Genomic DNA, 18,397 nt, shown 5'->3' on the forward strand with positions numbered 1-18,397 from the left:
TGAAGGATCCACAGAGGCAAGATTGGATGTATTAATCAAGTCAGGAAATTCATCAAATTTTTAATTCCCAGAAAAGCAGGATTTGGTACCAGAACAAACTTAAAGTTTCTAAAGAAGTCATTTGAACTTCCTCTGTCACTATGAAATATAAACCTGCAATAGGCAGCATGTCTGAATTCTTGTGCAGTTCCATTTTTTTAACCTGTGTATCCTGTATATCAAATAGCAAGACATCAACTTTCACTCAGATCTGTGTAGCATATGTGCTGACTGTCTTCCCAAGAAACTGTTGTAAGGGGAGCTATTTTGGGGGCAATGCCAGGCAGAATAGAAGCAACACTTTAAGGATGCTTTTAGCTGTCACTTTAAAATAAGATGATAAATTTGGAAAGCTGAGAGGGTTGTCTGCTTTGTATTACTAAGGTTTTGAACCTGGTCTTCATGGTGATTGCTAAAGGACATAGTATTGTTTCTACAAAAGGAATCTGTAGCCATATTCTAGAAAACAAAAAATAGCAACAATAAAAACCCTTTGCCTGGGCAGTGTCTCCCATTTGTCTTTTTAGCCACTAATCTGCAGTGTAATAATCACCAGTGTTCTTTCCTACAGTGGATAGCAATGTGGGTGATGCAGAACTGAGACCCAATGTACTGGCAGGTTACATGCTCAGGAAGATAAAATGCATTCTCCTGATGTGGTGTATTTGCTTATGATTTTACATTGTTTAGCTGGAGAGAAAGCAAGAAACATAATGCCCTTTATAGTATCAGAATCATTATTGTATTTCTATGGTCACATTTCTTCACCATTATCAAATCAGCATTGAATCAAAAGGAAAATTGCTAAGCCCCTAAGGACAAACTACTCTTTCTAATCCATTTTGAATAAAACAAATGATGCTGCCTCATTTTGAGTGACATAGGGGAGAGCATGGGTGAAGGGTCCCTCTTTTGAGGACCTTCTGTTTGCTAGCCATTTTTATTAAGTATGTAGCTTAACATTCCCAGGTGCCCCGTAAGGTAGGTTGTGTTAGATTCATGTGACAGATCAGGAAACTAGGCCTTTAAGTAACTATTCAACTTCCCTCCAGCACAGGCTGGTGAAGGTTGAGCAGTGTGTTACAAAGCCCACGTTCTTTCTATTAGACCACAGTGCCCCTTTCTGCCATTCATGGGTGCGTACATTTAGTTGCTGGTGGTAGCAATAGTGGTATTAGAGATGATGACTTATTTCTGTAATGTTCAAAAGGATTTTGCTATAGTTCTGAGAAAATAGGTAGCATGAGAAAATTACACACAATTTCATGGCACAGACTTCAGTCTCGTCAGCTTCCCTCAGTACCTCACCATCACGCTTTACAAATTTTTCCCCACATATTCTTCCTCGTGACCCCTGTCACCATCATCCAAAAGAAAAAACTAAAAAATAAATTTTTTTTTAAAAGCAAAACATGAAATAATTGCTTCAGTCAATTATTGTGATTTCCCTGCATTCTGGAGAATATAAATGTGCCGTAGTTCTTTGCTCAAAGTGAAACCTTCTGATGCATCACATCAATTAAGTTTACTGTAAAATATTTATGTGAATGTTAAGCCCTCACAGCTCATTTTTAAGGTATGTGTCTTGGTATGTACAGATTCTTATCACTCTGAGAGCGTAAACAACACTAGTAACAAACGTTTTCAAATTATTTGTCAGCATGCTTTTGAGATGGGGTGAGAATAATAGTGTTATTGCAGCCCCCTTTCCAAATGGCTTTTCAAACTCTTATGATATTGAAATGTTAAGAGGAATCATCATAAGTTACGGCTTGTGAAGAATATATGAATCCAGGCCAAAAATATTTAAAGCTAAGGGAACGGATGAGTAAATAGTTGGATTTGACTCAAGATCTTTGCAATGTTTTCATTAAACTGCTGAAAGATGTACTTTTTAAAATGTAAATTCAGACACTGACATTTGCAACCTGCACACAGAGTTTCTTATGAGCATATAAGGTCACTTGGATGATTCACTGAAGTGTGATCGCCGAAGGCAGAGATGTTGTTGTGAGTTGCTTAGTTTACAGAAGCCTTTGAAGCGTGGTTATGTAACAGTCTGTGTTTGTTAGAATCTAGGCTTTATGCAGCAAATAAAAACAAAGGACTTAATTTAGGATTAGCTAGTTGCCACATTCTATCAAGATTTTATATGTAAAGGTTAATTTCTGGACTAAAAATGTAGAGCTTAACTTTTTAGTTTTCCAGGCTTAGATGTTTTGGTAAAAAATTAAAGGAAGAAAAAAAACAAGTCCAAGGGTTTCTCATAAAAGATCTACATAGTGACTTTGAACAGATGCAAGCATGTTTCTTTTCCTCATGCACATATGTGTGAGAGAGAGAGAGCACAAAAGCGCTTTTACTCTGTGTCCATTTAGTGATGAAGCTCTTTTTATGCGAATGGGGACAGGTAATCCTACTAACAATTTTATATTTAATGTAAGTCCTCCTTTTGTTTCTGTAGCTTCAAAATGGATGTACACTCATGGCCTTGGTTAGCCTTCTTTAGTTTCAAGGTGAAAGTAATACTTTTAAACATTACCTCATTACCTAGAGGTACTTTTGGTAATTTTTCATTGTTAAACACTGTCCAAAAACCCCTGTGATGTAATGATAATGACAAATATGTACCCCCCACCTCCACTGGCAATAAAGAGCCTATGATTTAGCTTCATTTTATACTCAGGAATTTGAGATGAATCACAAAGTAAGAAAAATATTTTGCAACTGCTGTAACACTTTTAGATTGGTTTAATATATATTCATAGGACTATAGGTAGTAATGAATAATGAGTGGGCCCTTACTACACACAAACGTTTTTAGGTTTTTTTTTTTTTTAATAGCTGAGTGCTATTCAGTGTCATTCAACAGCATTTCTGATTTTGGTTCATAGCTCAGTTGCTCAGTGATAGTCTCCTCTGGTTCCAGAAATTCATCTAACAATAGCTCAGTCAAGATTTCTCTCCTCTATTTCTTGTCTTTCTGGGGAAAACAGAAATCAGAAATATTATTGTATGCTATAAAAACAGGACATTCTCACCTACTAGTTGTGTCATTAATGGGAGGAAAACATTTGTTCCTAGCATAAGTATTTTTACCAATTTGTGAAAAGAGGTACTATTATATGGCAATTGACTCCAAGATACATGGTAAGACTGTCTTTCTTATATTAACAATTATATCTTTACTGGAATATATTAGGTAAACATAAAGCTAAATTGTTGATTGATGGATGGATGGATGTATGGATGGATGGCTGGATAGATGGAGGATACAGTTTCCTAATGGTGGAAGAGCCCTTAAAGTTGTTCAAAATTAAGTAATTAAAACACAAAGATTTCTATAATCTATTGCTTTTCCCTTAGAGCAGATGTTTAATTAAATGGTAGAAAGGAAAAATTGATAAAATATTATCAATAACATACATCATGATTTTGTAGAATTTGAAATTGTGGAATCTGCTGTCAGGATACTTGCTGAACAGACTTTCATAATAAGACCTATCATCTATTTACAAACATATGCTTTGCATGCTGCAAGCACTTTACATTCACTGTGTCATTTAGTAAACTTTTTCCTTTCCTAGGGAATAGCATTGCAAACTGTAGAGGAAGGAAAAATCCACAATGAAAACACTGGCCTGAAAGATTTCATATCTAAACTTTCTTTTTAAATTGTCCTTTATTTACTTAGTCCAAAACAGATTGTTCTCTTTTATTTTGAAAAATAAATTATACATATCACCTTTATATCTGATGCCAGCTTTTTAAAAATAGAGCATTCAGTATCTAAAATAAATTTCTAATATATTGAATGTTAAATTACTTTTTCCTTCTGCATCTCTGTAGAAATTAGCCCACCCTCCCCCCTTTTATTTTTTTTTTTTCAGTGAACATCTCCTGCCTACGAGAGAGCTGTTTGGATCTTCTATAAGTGAGATATTTTTATTTTCATCATTTTCTGTTAAGCTGTTCTAACTCTCACAGAATCTCACAGGGTCAAATTGAGGGCTCAGTGTTTCATCTATATTTGAAAATGGTACCTGAGTATTCCAGAAGATTTCTTAAAATTAAGCCATTATCTAATTACTGGTTCATTATAAATGTTTAAGGGCTCTTAAGGATATATGGGTGCTACAACCAAAAGAAAGTTGTGTCTCTCCAGAGAAAAGTGGAAAAAGTAAAGCCATGAACAATGTGTTCTTGGAAACAGTGGTTTCAGTTATAACCATGTATAAGAACCATCTCTAATTCTATTAATGTGGTATCTCTTACCCTAAATGACAGCAAAATGCCTAATTAATCCCTATTTTATTTGTGAAATTTATCTGTGGAACTAATTAATCCTTTCGGTAGTTACATGATACCAACTGTTGAATAAGGAAAGCATTCTTTATTATGTTATTAAGTAAAATTATTTAATTAATATATAACAAGTGCAGTCATACTACCTTTTATTGGCATGCAATTAACATTTATGATAGGAACATTAATTTAAACAGAAGATTATTTTCTTTGTCTGTAAAATTATAACCATTACTGTAATTTTTTCCCCATAAGCTCTTTATTACTTAAGGAAATAGTCAATTTCACTCTACTACCTTCCCTTCTAACGCTCTTCCTTTTTGTTCAGCCTAAGGAAAACAAAAGGAAAATAAGTTTCTCTGTGGTAGCATTCTTTTCTGATTCTGAAACATTCCTTTCTTCAGTTTGTTCTCTTACCCTAACATTCTTATCTCACAGAGGCTCATGTAACTTGTATGGCAGTATGTATTTCTGGGTCTTATATTTGTAAACATTGAGAAATTTGCTCTTTTTACTAGGATAGTGGTTAAGAGCATTAGCTCTGGAATAAGACCATCTGAGAGTTCAAGTTCCATCTCTTCCACTTACTCATGAAAGTAATTTCTTTGTTTCCTAGTTTTCTCATTTTTAAAACACCTACTTGTAGAATTATTGTCAGAATTAAATGAGTTGATGGCATGTGAAAGGCTTGGCAACAGTGTCCAGCACATACTATAAGCTTAGTACCTGTTAGCTGCGATGGTCATAAAGTCTTCTGCTCCCTGCTATATCTTTTCCTCATTCTTGTGCCATTGGCCCACCTTTCTTCCTTACCTCCACTTTCTCCACATGCTGCACCACTATCTTGATTTCCCTTTCTTCTCTAATCACTCTTTGTGTTGTCTTTTTTCCCCTCAGATCCAAACCCAATCATTTATTCTTTTTTCTTGCTCTTTCCCCTTGAAGAACTCACACATGCTCATAACTTCAACTGTAGCTCTGTGAAGATGATCCCTAATTGCCCCTTCTACCATGGTCTTCCCCTATTCACTAAGTGAAATTTTGTGATGTTTAATGACTGTTAGGAAATACTGAGCAGTCTGGAATCATAGCTTTTTGAAAGGTAGAAGAACTGTAGCATGACCTGGTTCTATTCAATTAAATGGAATTGGTTGGATCAGATGTATTTTAGAGATGGTTTCCAAATTAGTACCAAAAGTTAAATTGCATAACACTTGACAGTGTATGAATACTTTTATTTATATTGACTCATCTTGCCCTCACATCATCTTAGTGATGGGGTCAGGCAAGTATTTTTATCCTCAAATTAAATATAAGCATTAGAAAGATTTATAACTTTCACAAGATCATATTCTTAGTAAGTGAATAAATGTGATTTAAGTCTAGTTCCTGTAAGTTCAGCACAGTTTTTTACTTGGGCACCAGATAATTCACCTTTTGTTGCCCTGTAGAAACACCATTAAAATAAGTAAAGTGTGTCTCACTAACTACTTATAATTTTATTTGTTTTCTCTGCTTCTCTTTGTAGAAGTTAATGGTGTCTCTGACTAAATGTCATTTTTTGCAGTGTTACACTGTCCTAGTTTCTGACACAAACACAGATCAATTTAGCTGGAGTATTTTTAAAATAAACATATTCACTTTAAAGGGATAAAATGATTTTTTAAGGAAAAAGATGACTCCTCAAATATTTGTTAAACCAAGATATAAATCTAAGTATATTTCAGCTTCAAGTGCAGATTGGGAAAGTGTCATGCTAGGTGCTGAAGGATGTTAGAGGATAAAGGGTCTGGGGACTAAAAATCCCATAGAATAAAGAACACTTTACAAAGAGGTGAAAGAGAAGCGTCCTGCTATCATCAGCTTTCTTTCATTTAATTGTATATATTTCCTTTTCTTGCCTTAATAATTTTGAATGTAGGAAATTTATTCCTGGTGATATTTTGTTTGTTGACAGCTTCAGACAACTTACCTAAGGGATATACAGAATTGTCTTACTGGATTTGGTTAACTCTTTTATGACCATAGTAGTCACATCACTTTGGAATTTTAATAATATTTGGATAGTCTAAATAAAACTCAACATTTGTGAAATAACTATAAAAATAAATAATTAAGTCTACATAGAATTTGATCCAAAATGTGCCAGAATTTTTGCTCATTTCAATTACGTAAATCATCTTTATATTTGACTATCATAGCCAAAACATTGGTTCATTTTGTTTTGAATTGTACAAAAATGCACTTTTCAGAAATAACTTAGCAGCTTTACTCTTTTCTTGTGTAATTCTTTTCCACATCTACCTAGTAATATTAAACCAATATGATTGTTTTCAAGATGATTGCAAACTACTATACTAGATTTATTATATCCCTGAAAAAATATATATATTAACAATCACATGTGTATGTGTGTTTAAAGCTCTCTCACTCAATTTTTTTGGTGCCTGTGGAGAAATGTTTACTTTGAATCTTTTTCCTCACAATCATCAACCTAGGTAAAGTTTTGATAGTTACTGACTGTGTGCCCAGAAGTGCTCAGGAATGACTGGGAGTAATGATGCATGTGCGTACACACACACACACACACACACACACACACACACTCCTGTAAGCTTTACTTGACAGTTTCTCAAGGAAAGCTAGCTCAGCCCCTTCTCATTTACCTTTCTGAAGCACTGAGTAAGCCCTAAAGTATTAGATTTTCTATTTGGTCTTAAAAGTTAAAAGAGAAAGAAGAATATAGACTATACATTACTCCTAATAAATGTTGGCTTCAAATAAAGAAAAAGGATGTTTCTACTACCAACACTAAAAGAGTAAGCTTTCAAATGTTTAAGTATTTTAATGTTCATTTACTTTGCAGACTTTAACTGGCAGATGGTGGTAGAGTGTAGAAAATATTATACCTAAGTGCATATCCTGGCCTTGCCAAATTATGTATAAAATCATATATATATGATTTTTCACAGTCATTTTGATGTTCAGTGCTTAACTTCAGTCATCTGTATAAAGAAGACTAAGCAGTCAAGTTGAAAATACAAGTCTTTGAGTATATGTCGACTTTAGTAAACATGTAATCATTTATCCACTTCAACTAAGAATTATATAAAATGTCTGTCTCCAGGGCTCATACCAATCAGAGTTATTCACTTGAGAATTAATTGCTTCAAGCTGACATGCATCTGTTTAACTGTTGTGACTGTTCCAAAAAGAAGGGAAAAAAATCTTTTAAAATGTCCAAGTAAAACTTTATAGATAATGAAATGGGATTGTGTTAGAAGTTACATTGTACGGATCTGGAATATTAACTCTATAAAATGAGGGAAGAAAATCAAGGTTGTTCTTTTATGACTAAAGTAGTGTTAAATTATTTCTTAAAGTTTAGCAAGAGCATGCATAGATCAAAACCCAAGGAGGATACTACCATAGGAAAATAATGAAAAGAATATCCACTCAATAAATATTCCAGGTACTAATCTAGGTCCCAGGTAGAGGGGAAGAGGGGGGATGGGGAAAGACATATTTCCCTTATAGAGGTTTATTTTAATTAAAGGAAGAGAGAAAATATAATAATTAAATTTATAGGATGATAAAAGTTGATAATGCTGTGTTGAAAAATCAGGACAAATGCAAGAGCGTGTGGGGAAGTGTTTAATTTTCAGTTAGGATGTTCAGAGTAGGCTTCTCAATCTTTCTCAGAAGCATGAGGAGCATTTTTAAAAATTCATAAAATTTTAGGGCTTCCCTGGTGGCGCAGTGGTTGAGAGCCCGCCTGCTGATGCAGGGGACACAGGTTTGTGCCCCGGTCCGGGAAGATCCCACATGCCGCGGAGCAGCTGGGGCAGTGAGCCATGGCCGCTGAGCCTGCGCGTCCAGAGCCTGTGCTCCGCAACGGGAGAGGCCACAACAGTGAGAGGCCCACGTACCGAAAAAAAAAAAAAAAAAAAATTCATAAAATTTTAAAAAGTGTGTAGTCCTCAAATAGTTCAAGGTACTGTCCAATCAAACTTCAATGTTCAGCTTGTTTAAATAACAGGAAAAGTGTTTAGATTCTAGTGAGAACAAAGACATGGGAGAAAGGAATGGAAAAAAAGGTCACAAAGGAAGCAAAGGCCAAGTTGGGTGTAAAAAGTAAGAAAGTTAATCGACCTACTTTTACATTTTTCATCACTTTAGACAGCAGTTTAAATGGTCCAGGGTCTATAATAATAATATAAAGAGCAGCTAATAACTTGAGCATTTTTCCCAGCACTGGGCACTGTGTTAAGCACTTGATGTACACTGCTTCTGTGAATCCTTGCAGCAACACTCTGATATATTACCTCCATTTTACCAGTGAGAAACTGAGCCTCCAGGAAATTCAGTAACTTGCTGGAAGACACACAATTGGTAATTGGCAGAATCGAGTTTAGAATGCAATTGTTGGACCCCAAAGCCATGCACCCACTGTATTTTACTGTTTTGGGATGCTTTCTCCTATTCTTGTCTGTCTGCATGAAATAGCTTAGATGATGCTTACTTACGCTAATTGTCATTATTTTTCAGGAACTTCGAAGTTTCCGATTATATTTTCCATTTATATATACATTGCATAGGACTCTATTAAAGGATGTATTAGAGTAAGTTTGGGTGAAGACGTTTCTTTATAGCCTATGTCAAGATTATTTTGAGTTCAAAAGCACAAGCACAATATGTTTGTAAAAAATGTTGCATCTGCATGGTCAAAACTCATTTTGATGGCAAAGTATGTGTTTAAAAGTTGTATAAAAATTGGTTGTTTTTTCTTTTGCAGTTCTAAATAATTGCTATTGCTTCATCAAATAATTGAATTTATAAGTTCTTTGGGTAATAATCTTTAATGTCACAGACAAAGACCAACAATTTTAGAGGGAGGTTAGTCTAGAAGTATGGGCATATTTTTTCCTTATTTTCCTTTCTTGAGTTACTGAGAAACAGTGACATTTTTTAGTTCAAGTTATATAATCTTCTAGGACAAAGAAAAGTTCCTAATTAGGTTAGTCAAAGAATTCTGTAAAGTATTTAGAATAATATTTCTATTTGCATAGAGAAATATGTAGTGCTCAATATTTTATATTATTCAATTTGGTGCCTAAGAATGAACTAATAATTTGCTTGAAAATGCATTTCAAAAAGCATAGCAATCCATTAATTAACATGGTAGATTATATTTGAGCCCCTCATCCTTTGAGTTTACTTTATTGTTATTCTGCATTGTACAATTTCTAAGAATGTATAGTTAAGGAAGTAAGCTTGCAGGAGTTGGAGTTTATTTTTTAGGCTAAAATCAGAAACCTGATGAAACAAGCACATTCTAAGTTATACTAGGAATATACTTTTGTTTTTCACTTAATTAAAACATGTGGTTGTCATTTAAACTTTTAATGAAAACAGTGTTCACGAACTTGAATGCACATGTAGCTCATGCATTGAAGTTGTTGCTTTTTTCAAGGACAATAAAATTTTAATGTAAACTAATAAAAATTTTAAAAAATATATTGTACCCTTAAAGGGAATTTCCACTTGCCTTTCATTATATTTAAAATATACTTTGACTACATTCAGTAGTAAATTTCCTATTTATTTTTATTTTACCCTCTTTTAATTTTATTTTAGAAATAGTATAATATTGGGGGAGTTTTTTTTAAATTAAAGTTATTTAGAGCAAAAAGCTAAATGGATATTGTCTATTGAAAGTAATATACTCATAAATGTCCATCGCCCTATAATAGTTTCAAACAAATAATGAAAATATCATTTCCATTTCCATTGGTGAATTTTTAAATCATCGTATATTCTAGATGACAGAGCTAAAGATAAAAATGCCTAAATCACATACACATACACACACACACACACACACACACACACACACACCTGCCTCATTCTAACACACATACATTCATAAAACATACAGCAACACATTACAGGTTTTTGCTACTTCTATATTTGGAAAGAGAGCAGAGAGACCAACTAAAGGTTGTCATTTATGACCACTTCTGTGGTTCAGGACAATAAATGATGTATAATTTAACTATATTTATAAAATAAAGAGACAGATCTATTTGAGACGCTATACAGCCATAACCTAAGATTTTGTGAATTATGGCTGGCAATAAATAAAATTCAATTCATGAAACATAGAAAGGGGAACATTATGTTAGAACACTGAGGCAAGTCCTGTGCTGGGTGGTTATCTTTAGACTGTTAAAAACATGAAATTATTTTTGTTTTCTACCACCTGTTCTTACACTGCCAGATGTTTGTTCACAGTTCCTTAGAATTTTGTACCTACTGTTTTCTGCCTTTGATACAGATTCTCCCTCCTGGGGTCACTTAACTCCCAAAAGTTATTGCAATCATAATACTATGGGTGGGTTGATTAAAGAATCAGATCTAAAAATAACGTACCAAATTCATATATTCTAAGTGTACATTTTTTTCACATTTTAACATGTCTTCAATTGGGATGTGTCTTACAGTATTATCATCGTAGTGATATTTTTCTCTTTATTGGATGTGTATAAAATAATTCATCTTAAAATTGAAGGTATCTTAGATTTAAAGATATATGGTAACTTACCAGCTTTGCCATCTTTATGGCCACCTAGTCACTAGAGAACCCCTTTTATTGTCACTGAGTCTGAAACCTCAGGGTTTGTACCTTACAATAAATTTCCTTAGTTTCTTCAGCAGGAGTGAAGTGAGTTTAGTGCAGAATGATTTAAACGATAGTACTTCTTACATCAAAATCCTTATACTTTGAACAGACACTTTATCAAGTGGCTGAGCAAACACAGCAGCTTTTGAAGTATTTGAAGAGCCATTGAATTTAAGAGTCTTCATGTCTTCACTGTTCTTTAATCTTATTAGTACAGGTCTTCAGAACATGGCTCTTCCTTGGTTCAAATTTAAGGACACATGATAAAATAATGCTTAAAACTTCTTATCTACTTCAACCTGTTGATAGATATATCAAATACTTAAGAAGCTCTTGAATTTAAAATAAGAAGAAATAATATTTTAAAATGATAATCAAATGGATAGGGATCTATTTGATCTCCTTTTTTAAAGGAAAATCTCTATAAAAATTCTATCATTCTATCATTCTTTCCCTGCTGTATTTTCCCAAATTGAGCAAGGTACATTTTTTCAGTTCAATAATTTTGTGTTCCCCAATCAAGTGACCAAATGAACCAACTAAACAAGAAATTGATCTAGAACAAATGCAATAAACCTCAGATATCCAGACTCCTTAAGTAATGTTAAGAATTACAGTCCTTTAACACCAATCTTTTAAATTTAATTAAACACTCAGATGGATATCACTTTATCTGTTTTCCTTGTTTTTGTTCTACATGTCATGTTCATTCCAACCTCTTTATGCTTAGAATCTCAAATTTAGAATTAAACAAGAAATTGCCTGCGAAAACACTTTGCCTGATTCTTGGCATAAAATAGGCATCCACTTGAGGAGAGTAGGGTAATTAGATCTGAATTTGACTTGTGTCTACATCCCAACTCGGCCACTAAACTTATTGTGTGTCTTTGGGCACAACTATTCTCCCCTTCCAAGTGTTTCCCCAAATTGAGCATCAGTTTCCTTACATTTGAGTACCATTAGTTGCACATCCAAAATCTCATTGGTTTATGTATGTCTCTCCATTTGCATTATCCAAGTTTAGCCATACTACTATCCGTGAACCATTGTTAGGTCCCTGGCTGGTTTCTCTGACTTAGTCTTTCCTTTGTTCATCCTATTCTACCCTCAACCTTCAGGTTAATTTTTTTTTTTTTTTTTTTTTTTGCGGTACACGGGCCTCTCACTGTTGTGGCTCCGGACGCACAGGCTTAGCGGCCATGGCTCACGGACCTAGCCGCTCCGCGGCATGTGGGATCTTCCCGGACCGGGGCACGAACCCGTGTCCCCTGCATCGGCAGGCAGACTCTCAACCACTGCGCCATCAGGGAAGCCCCAGTTTAATTTTTTTGATTGTCATAACCTTTCTCACAAACCTTCAATGTTCTCATACTTAATTACAAAATAAATCTTAACAGTCTAGCCTAGCCTTCAAAAGTTTTTGTTTACAGACTGTCAATCCTACCTTCCCTCCTTGGCTCTACCTCTCATTGCATATTGCTTTCTGTTTTATTTATAGACATTCATATTCATTTCTAATCTCCCCTTAATAGGCTATGAGTTGCATGTGAACTAAAACCACATCTTAGTCATTTTTTTTTTATATCTTGTACAGTGCCTCCTACATTGTGTGTATTTATTAAGTGAATGGGAAAATAATTTCTCCTACTTTCCTCGAATATAAAAAATAAGACATGTACTTTGGCCTTTCTTGGTGAATCAGAATTGTCATCCTGAATATCAGTTTCAAAGATGTATTGAGAAGCTATTATGAGAAGGCAGTCTGCTAGGTGTAGGGAGGTAGCTATGAATTAAAGAGATGTGAAGGTATTGAGATGTCCTGCTAAATTTGTTTTATCCACTGTGGAACTGGAAACCACATGAAGAAGGTAGTTTAAGTGTAAATTGGCTCTGAGTTATATTTTCAGAGGGATGTTCTTTAGTGGAAGACAGGGCTTTGTAGGGATATTGGTGCTGTGTGGGTCCCACGTCATGTGCATGTGTGTATCTGTGTGTTTGTGTGTGCTCACATGTACATGAGAAAGAGGGAGTGAGGGAATGCCTGAGTGAGAGAAGAGAAAAACAAAAATCCAATTGCACATAAAACCTCTTTAAAAATGTTTATGCTAAGCAGTATTCCTAAAAGACGGGGTTTCCTGATTTTTGTGTCAACTATGAATTGGCATTTTCCATTGGCACTTGCCATCTACGTCTACAAGGATTAAATCATGAGCTGCTGGATCTGCTGACTTTCAACAACCCCTGAAAGGAGTTCAGGTGGAGAGCAGAAACGAGGCACTCTGTGCTCTGGGAAAAACTGGCAGATCAGGCCTTCAGATAGTTAGATATTTTCAGGAGCAATTTTATGAGCCCAATTCTTGTATCTCCTCATATATAAAAAAGCACTAAAATCCTTCATGGTGACGTCTGCTCCTGTGACTAGCAGTAACCTGCACGAGACTAGTAGAAAACTTCTGTAAAAAATATGTGCTTGATTGCATGTACTCCCCCGTCACCAAAACCACATATATACTGACCTTCCCCCCTGCCTCTTTGGAGCAGTTTCTCAGAGCTATCTGGGATGCTGTCTCCCAGACTACAGTCCTCATTTTGCCCCAAATAAAACTTAACTCGCAACTCTAACATTGTGCATTTTTTTAAGTTGACACTTGAGTAGTATGTTGTAGTAATTTACAATTATAAAGCTCTTTCACAATCATTACTTTTAATCTAGTGTTTTAAATTGTTGGAATTTCTGGAGTTTAAGGGATGTGTTTTCTAAAGGACGCGGCTGTATTCCCTGGGTAATAGAGACACAGGGCTGGGGAATTCCAAAAGTGGCCACAGCAGAATTTTTTTCTTCAAATTATAGATCAGAGAAATATGTCTAAACTGATATTTTGAAACTTTATGGCTTTTGTAAGGTTTTTCTTTATAGCTATAAATTATAGATTAAGTGAGTAGATTCTAACCATTTTCAGTGTGATGACCCCTCTCAATGTCAAAAAAAATTGCTTCTTATATAACAATTGTTCTTTCAGTATCCTTGATTGAGAAAATATATCAAAAAACTTACTACAAATTCTGTGACTTTTTAAATGAATTTATATCTCATTAATCAAAAAAGTGCATATTCTTTGAAATACAGTACCAAATGGGTATAATAACATAATTTAGTCTTCAGACAATGTACATACAGAATCCATCCCAGTCCCTTTTAATAACATAATTACTCATTCTGTGAGACCCTTATAACACAATGACCAGTGATTATCAACCCACAGCTTGGGAATCGGTGCTTTTCATGGTATACTTGCTGTCTTCAGTCACAACTACCAATAATCTATGCTGTTAACCAATAATTTAATAATTGATACTGTATTTCAAGTGTTTTAGAAAGGATTCTAGGTCATTATTCTCTAAACTGTATTGTACTCTTTTTGTTTTTGTTTAATGCTTTTTGAAGACTGTGCAAGTATTTAATGAACTAGGATGAAGAACCAAAACTAAACTTTTATTTTAGTAGTTCCTTTAATTCCACAATGCTTCATTTATTTACCATGCCCCTAATGATTTATTTTCACTGTGTGTATTTCCCCATTAAATAAATCCATATGCTCAAATCATGTGCAGCTCTACTGAGTGACTTTAGAATGAATGAGCTTGTGCCCAAGAGTCACCTTTTGAACTCAGACTTTCTCCCCCTCCCTCTCCCTCTCTTTTAAACACAGTAACATGCTGATTACAGTATTAGTCTAAATTTGCATCAGAGTAGGCTGACCTGGATTGACTGAAATGGCGCCACCACTCCCAGCAAAAGTTCCTGTGGTGCGTCCATCTGCATCTCTTACCCAAACAGAAGTCCCCTAGGCATGAAAATATGGTCATAGTTTGTCATCCACATGTACTTTTTTTTTCCCATGTACTTTTAATGTGATAACTTTAGCTGTAATGAAAAGGTACAAACGTTTCTGAGATTAAATATTTATATACGAGGAAAAGAAAATACAAAGCACCTAGACACCTATCTGTCTCCCTCCTTAGGCTAGAAGAAACTTAAATTTCTAGGTACCCATTTATATTTACTTGTGGATTTTTTAATCAAGTATCATTTCTAGACTTTCTGAGCATAAGTTTGAACACAATAACCATAGCTGTTATTTTGTTATAAATACAATAATGCTAACATGCATAATAGCTCATTGTGAAAAATCAGATGTTAAGTTGTAGCAGATCACATGATTGCAGCATGAATCCACCTGTGGCATGATGGGTAGTATATTTGCATGATCTTGTGCATTAATAGAAGCATGCTGCTTGTAACCAAGGGGAAAGAATGAGCCTACTTGGTCTTCAGGCCACACATGGACCTTTAGTTCTCTTCTGTGTTCCTCACTTTATCAACCACGATCTAGCAAACTGCAGTGAATTCAGAGATAGGGAAATAGTAAAAAGCCATATCAAATGAGTAATGAGCAAAGGTTCTGGGATTACATTTAGTAAGTATTTAGTTATGTATGCAGAGGACACATGGAGACAAAATAGCTATTATTAAATATTTGAAAATTACTGTATTTTGAACTTATTCCTTATGGCTTTTCTGGGTAGAAAAAGTCCCAAGAAATCAAAATTCTGTTCAATATGGAGAAGAATTTCTAACAAATGGAATTAGTTACATGAAGAGGAAAGTAGATTCTTCACTAGTAGGTATGGATGATCATGTGACGAGCTGTGATAAAAGGATAACAAGGATCCCATGGGTGTGCGGACTAGATAGCCTATAAAGCCCCTTTCAAACATGATAAACTCAAACTCAGAAATCTTAGAGAAGAAATGAGAACATAGCACAAATCATCATTAAACAGTTTTCAAAATATTCGCTTTTAAATCCTCAGAAATGTTTTTAAACATTTAAATGTCTTTTAAATGTCTCAGAAATGTTTTATAATGTCTCATTCAACTCCTAAACCGTTGTGATTCCTTAAGAGTTGTACGTACAAAATTGTGCTAGATTCAGATGCCGCGGAATATGGAGGACACCAGAGACTGGACCACAATACCGATTTCTTTTCTAAACCTTTTGAACATAACAACTGTCCCTATTCTCTTTTGGTAAGTAAGATTTTTAAGGTATTTTCATTTCATTTAAATTTAATTCTGTATTTTCAAAATGATGTGTTTTTGTCCAAGGAAACAACTCTTCAACAAGTAAGCAACTTGGAGACAAGGCAGAGAGGAGGGAAATAGGATTGCACTAAAAAAATAGATGCAATGTGTGGTGCTAGACTGAACTGGGTTCTGGAAAAACAAGTAATAAAGGATATTTAGCTGACAATTGAGGAAATTTGAATATTAATAGGATTAAAAATTATTTCTCAAAAAATAAAAGGAAGGCACATTTTAGTTTTCTTTCTATTATGAATATTTCTATTTTTATACAATTTACTTTCCTTCTGTTCTTGCTTTCTCTGTAATATTTTACATTAAGCAAATTTCTACATTATTGGTTATCTAATGAAGTTTAATTTAAAACACCTTAAAAGGATCTATATATACATCTTTTTCTTTCATGTAGTTATTGATGACTGAATTCATTCTAGTTATAAAATTCTCTGGTTTCCTTATATTACTGAGGAGAGTGTTGTATTATATTAACTAACTTTTACTTTGTGATGTTGACACAATGAAAGAATTTTGCTTTAGACTACTAAATTTAATTTCTTTTAAAAATGTAGATAAAATTTTGCCATTTGCAACAATATGGATGGACCTGGAGGGTATTATGCTTGGTGAAGTAAGTCAGACAGAGAAAGACAGATACCATTTGTTATCACTTATATGTGGAATCTGAAAAATAAACAAATAAATGAATATAACAAAACAGAAATAGAGTCACAGATATACGGAACTAACTAGTGGTTACCAGTGTGGGGAGGGAAGAGGGTAACAGCAGGATAGGGGGAGGGATTAAGAAGTACAAACTACTATGTATAAAATAAACAAGCTGCAAGGATATACTGTACAGCACAGAGAATATAGCCAATATTTTATAATAACTATAAATGGAGTATAATATATAAAAATTTTGAATCACTATGTTGTACACCTGAAACTAATATTATAAATCAACTATATCAATAAAAAGAATTAATGTAGAATTTAGAAGCTCTGCAGATTTGGAGGAATTCTTCATTTAATTTATGGCCAAGTCAACATCTGCATTATGTATGTTTTCCTTTTCCTGACTAGTTATATATCTATCTTTCTTCCTCTTCCCTCTTCTCTCTGTCTCAGATCTGCATTTTTTTGTTTGTTTCACTATAAAAGGTCTTGGATTAAGATTTAGGTCAGAAAGAGAAAAACAAATATCGTATATTAATGCATGTATGTGGAATCTAGAAAAATGGCACAGATGAACCTATTTGCAGGGCAGGAATAGAAAGGCAGACATAGAGAATGGATGTGTGGACACGGAGGGAGTAAGGGGAGGGTGGATGAATTGGGAGGTAAGGTTTGACATAAATACACTACCATACATAAAATAGGTAGCTAGTAGGAACCTGCTATATAGCACAGGGAGCTTAGCTTGGTGCTCTGTGATGGCCTCGTTGGGTGGGACGGTAGGGGGGAGGGAGGTCTAAGAGGAAGGGGATGTGTGTATGCGTATGGCTGATTCACTTCAACGTGCGGCAGAAACTAACACAACGTTGTAAAGCAATTATACTCCAATAAAGAAAAAGAAGAAAAAAAAAGAAAAAGGAAAGATTTGTTTCACTTATGTGAGGCCAGGATGTATCCCACAAATGTATGGCTTTATCATTGCTGTTAAATTCTCTCATTTTTTTTTAAGTTTGGGTAAAAGTCAAGCATGAGAATCTGTTTGGTACCCCTGGCTCCTCCATTTTTCTACTATATTCCCAACTCTTAGGGTGGTACCAGCACCTTACTTTGTAAGCTGCCATATTATATATGTCAAAGACAGTCGCATAAAATAAAACGAGCAGGGATGAGCAAGATTAAGTTGTTGATTATCAGCTCTGAGGAAAGTCAGTAGCCTTAGGAAACCTAGGTGTTACCCTATGTGTGTGTTGAGGTGGGGTGTTGATGATGTTGATATGGCTTAGATAGAGATCTAGATTCATATGTATTTTCAAGAGGGAGGGCTCAAAGCTGCTAGTGGATTCTATCTCCAAAGAATGATTGCCGTAGTTTGTCAGAACATTCAGTTTTGACATGTAAAATAAGACTGATACAAATAGTTTCTGAAATGAACAAGAAAATCATCTTAAAGCTCTGAAATAACCAAAAGAGTTAGAGACCCCTGAGGGGTTAGGGAAGGTGACAGCTCATAAAGAGGAGTCATGGAGAAGTAGCACCCACTTGTGATAAAGC

The 18,397-nt window shown here is 34.6% G+C and overlaps 1 protein-coding gene across 1 annotated transcript in view; it reads left to right on the forward strand.

Moving 5' to 3' along the window:
* GBE1 (1,4-alpha-glucan branching enzyme 1) overlaps window positions 1–18,397 on the forward strand; it is a 297,826-nt gene that overhangs the window by 265,822 nt on the left and 13,607 nt on the right. Inside the window, exon 15 of the mRNA XM_032630067.1 lies at window positions 16,000–16,117. Within this exon, the coding sequence (XP_032485958.1) occupies window positions 16,000–16,117 (118 nt within the window). The remainder of the gene's footprint in view (window positions 1–15,999; window positions 16,118–18,397) is intronic.

Source organism: Phocoena sinus, chromosome 4 (genome assembly GCF_008692025.1).
Source record: "Phocoena sinus isolate mPhoSin1 chromosome 4, mPhoSin1.pri, whole genome shotgun sequence".
NCBI classification, from domain to species: domain Eukaryota; kingdom Metazoa; phylum Chordata; class Mammalia; order Artiodactyla; family Phocoenidae; genus Phocoena; species Phocoena sinus.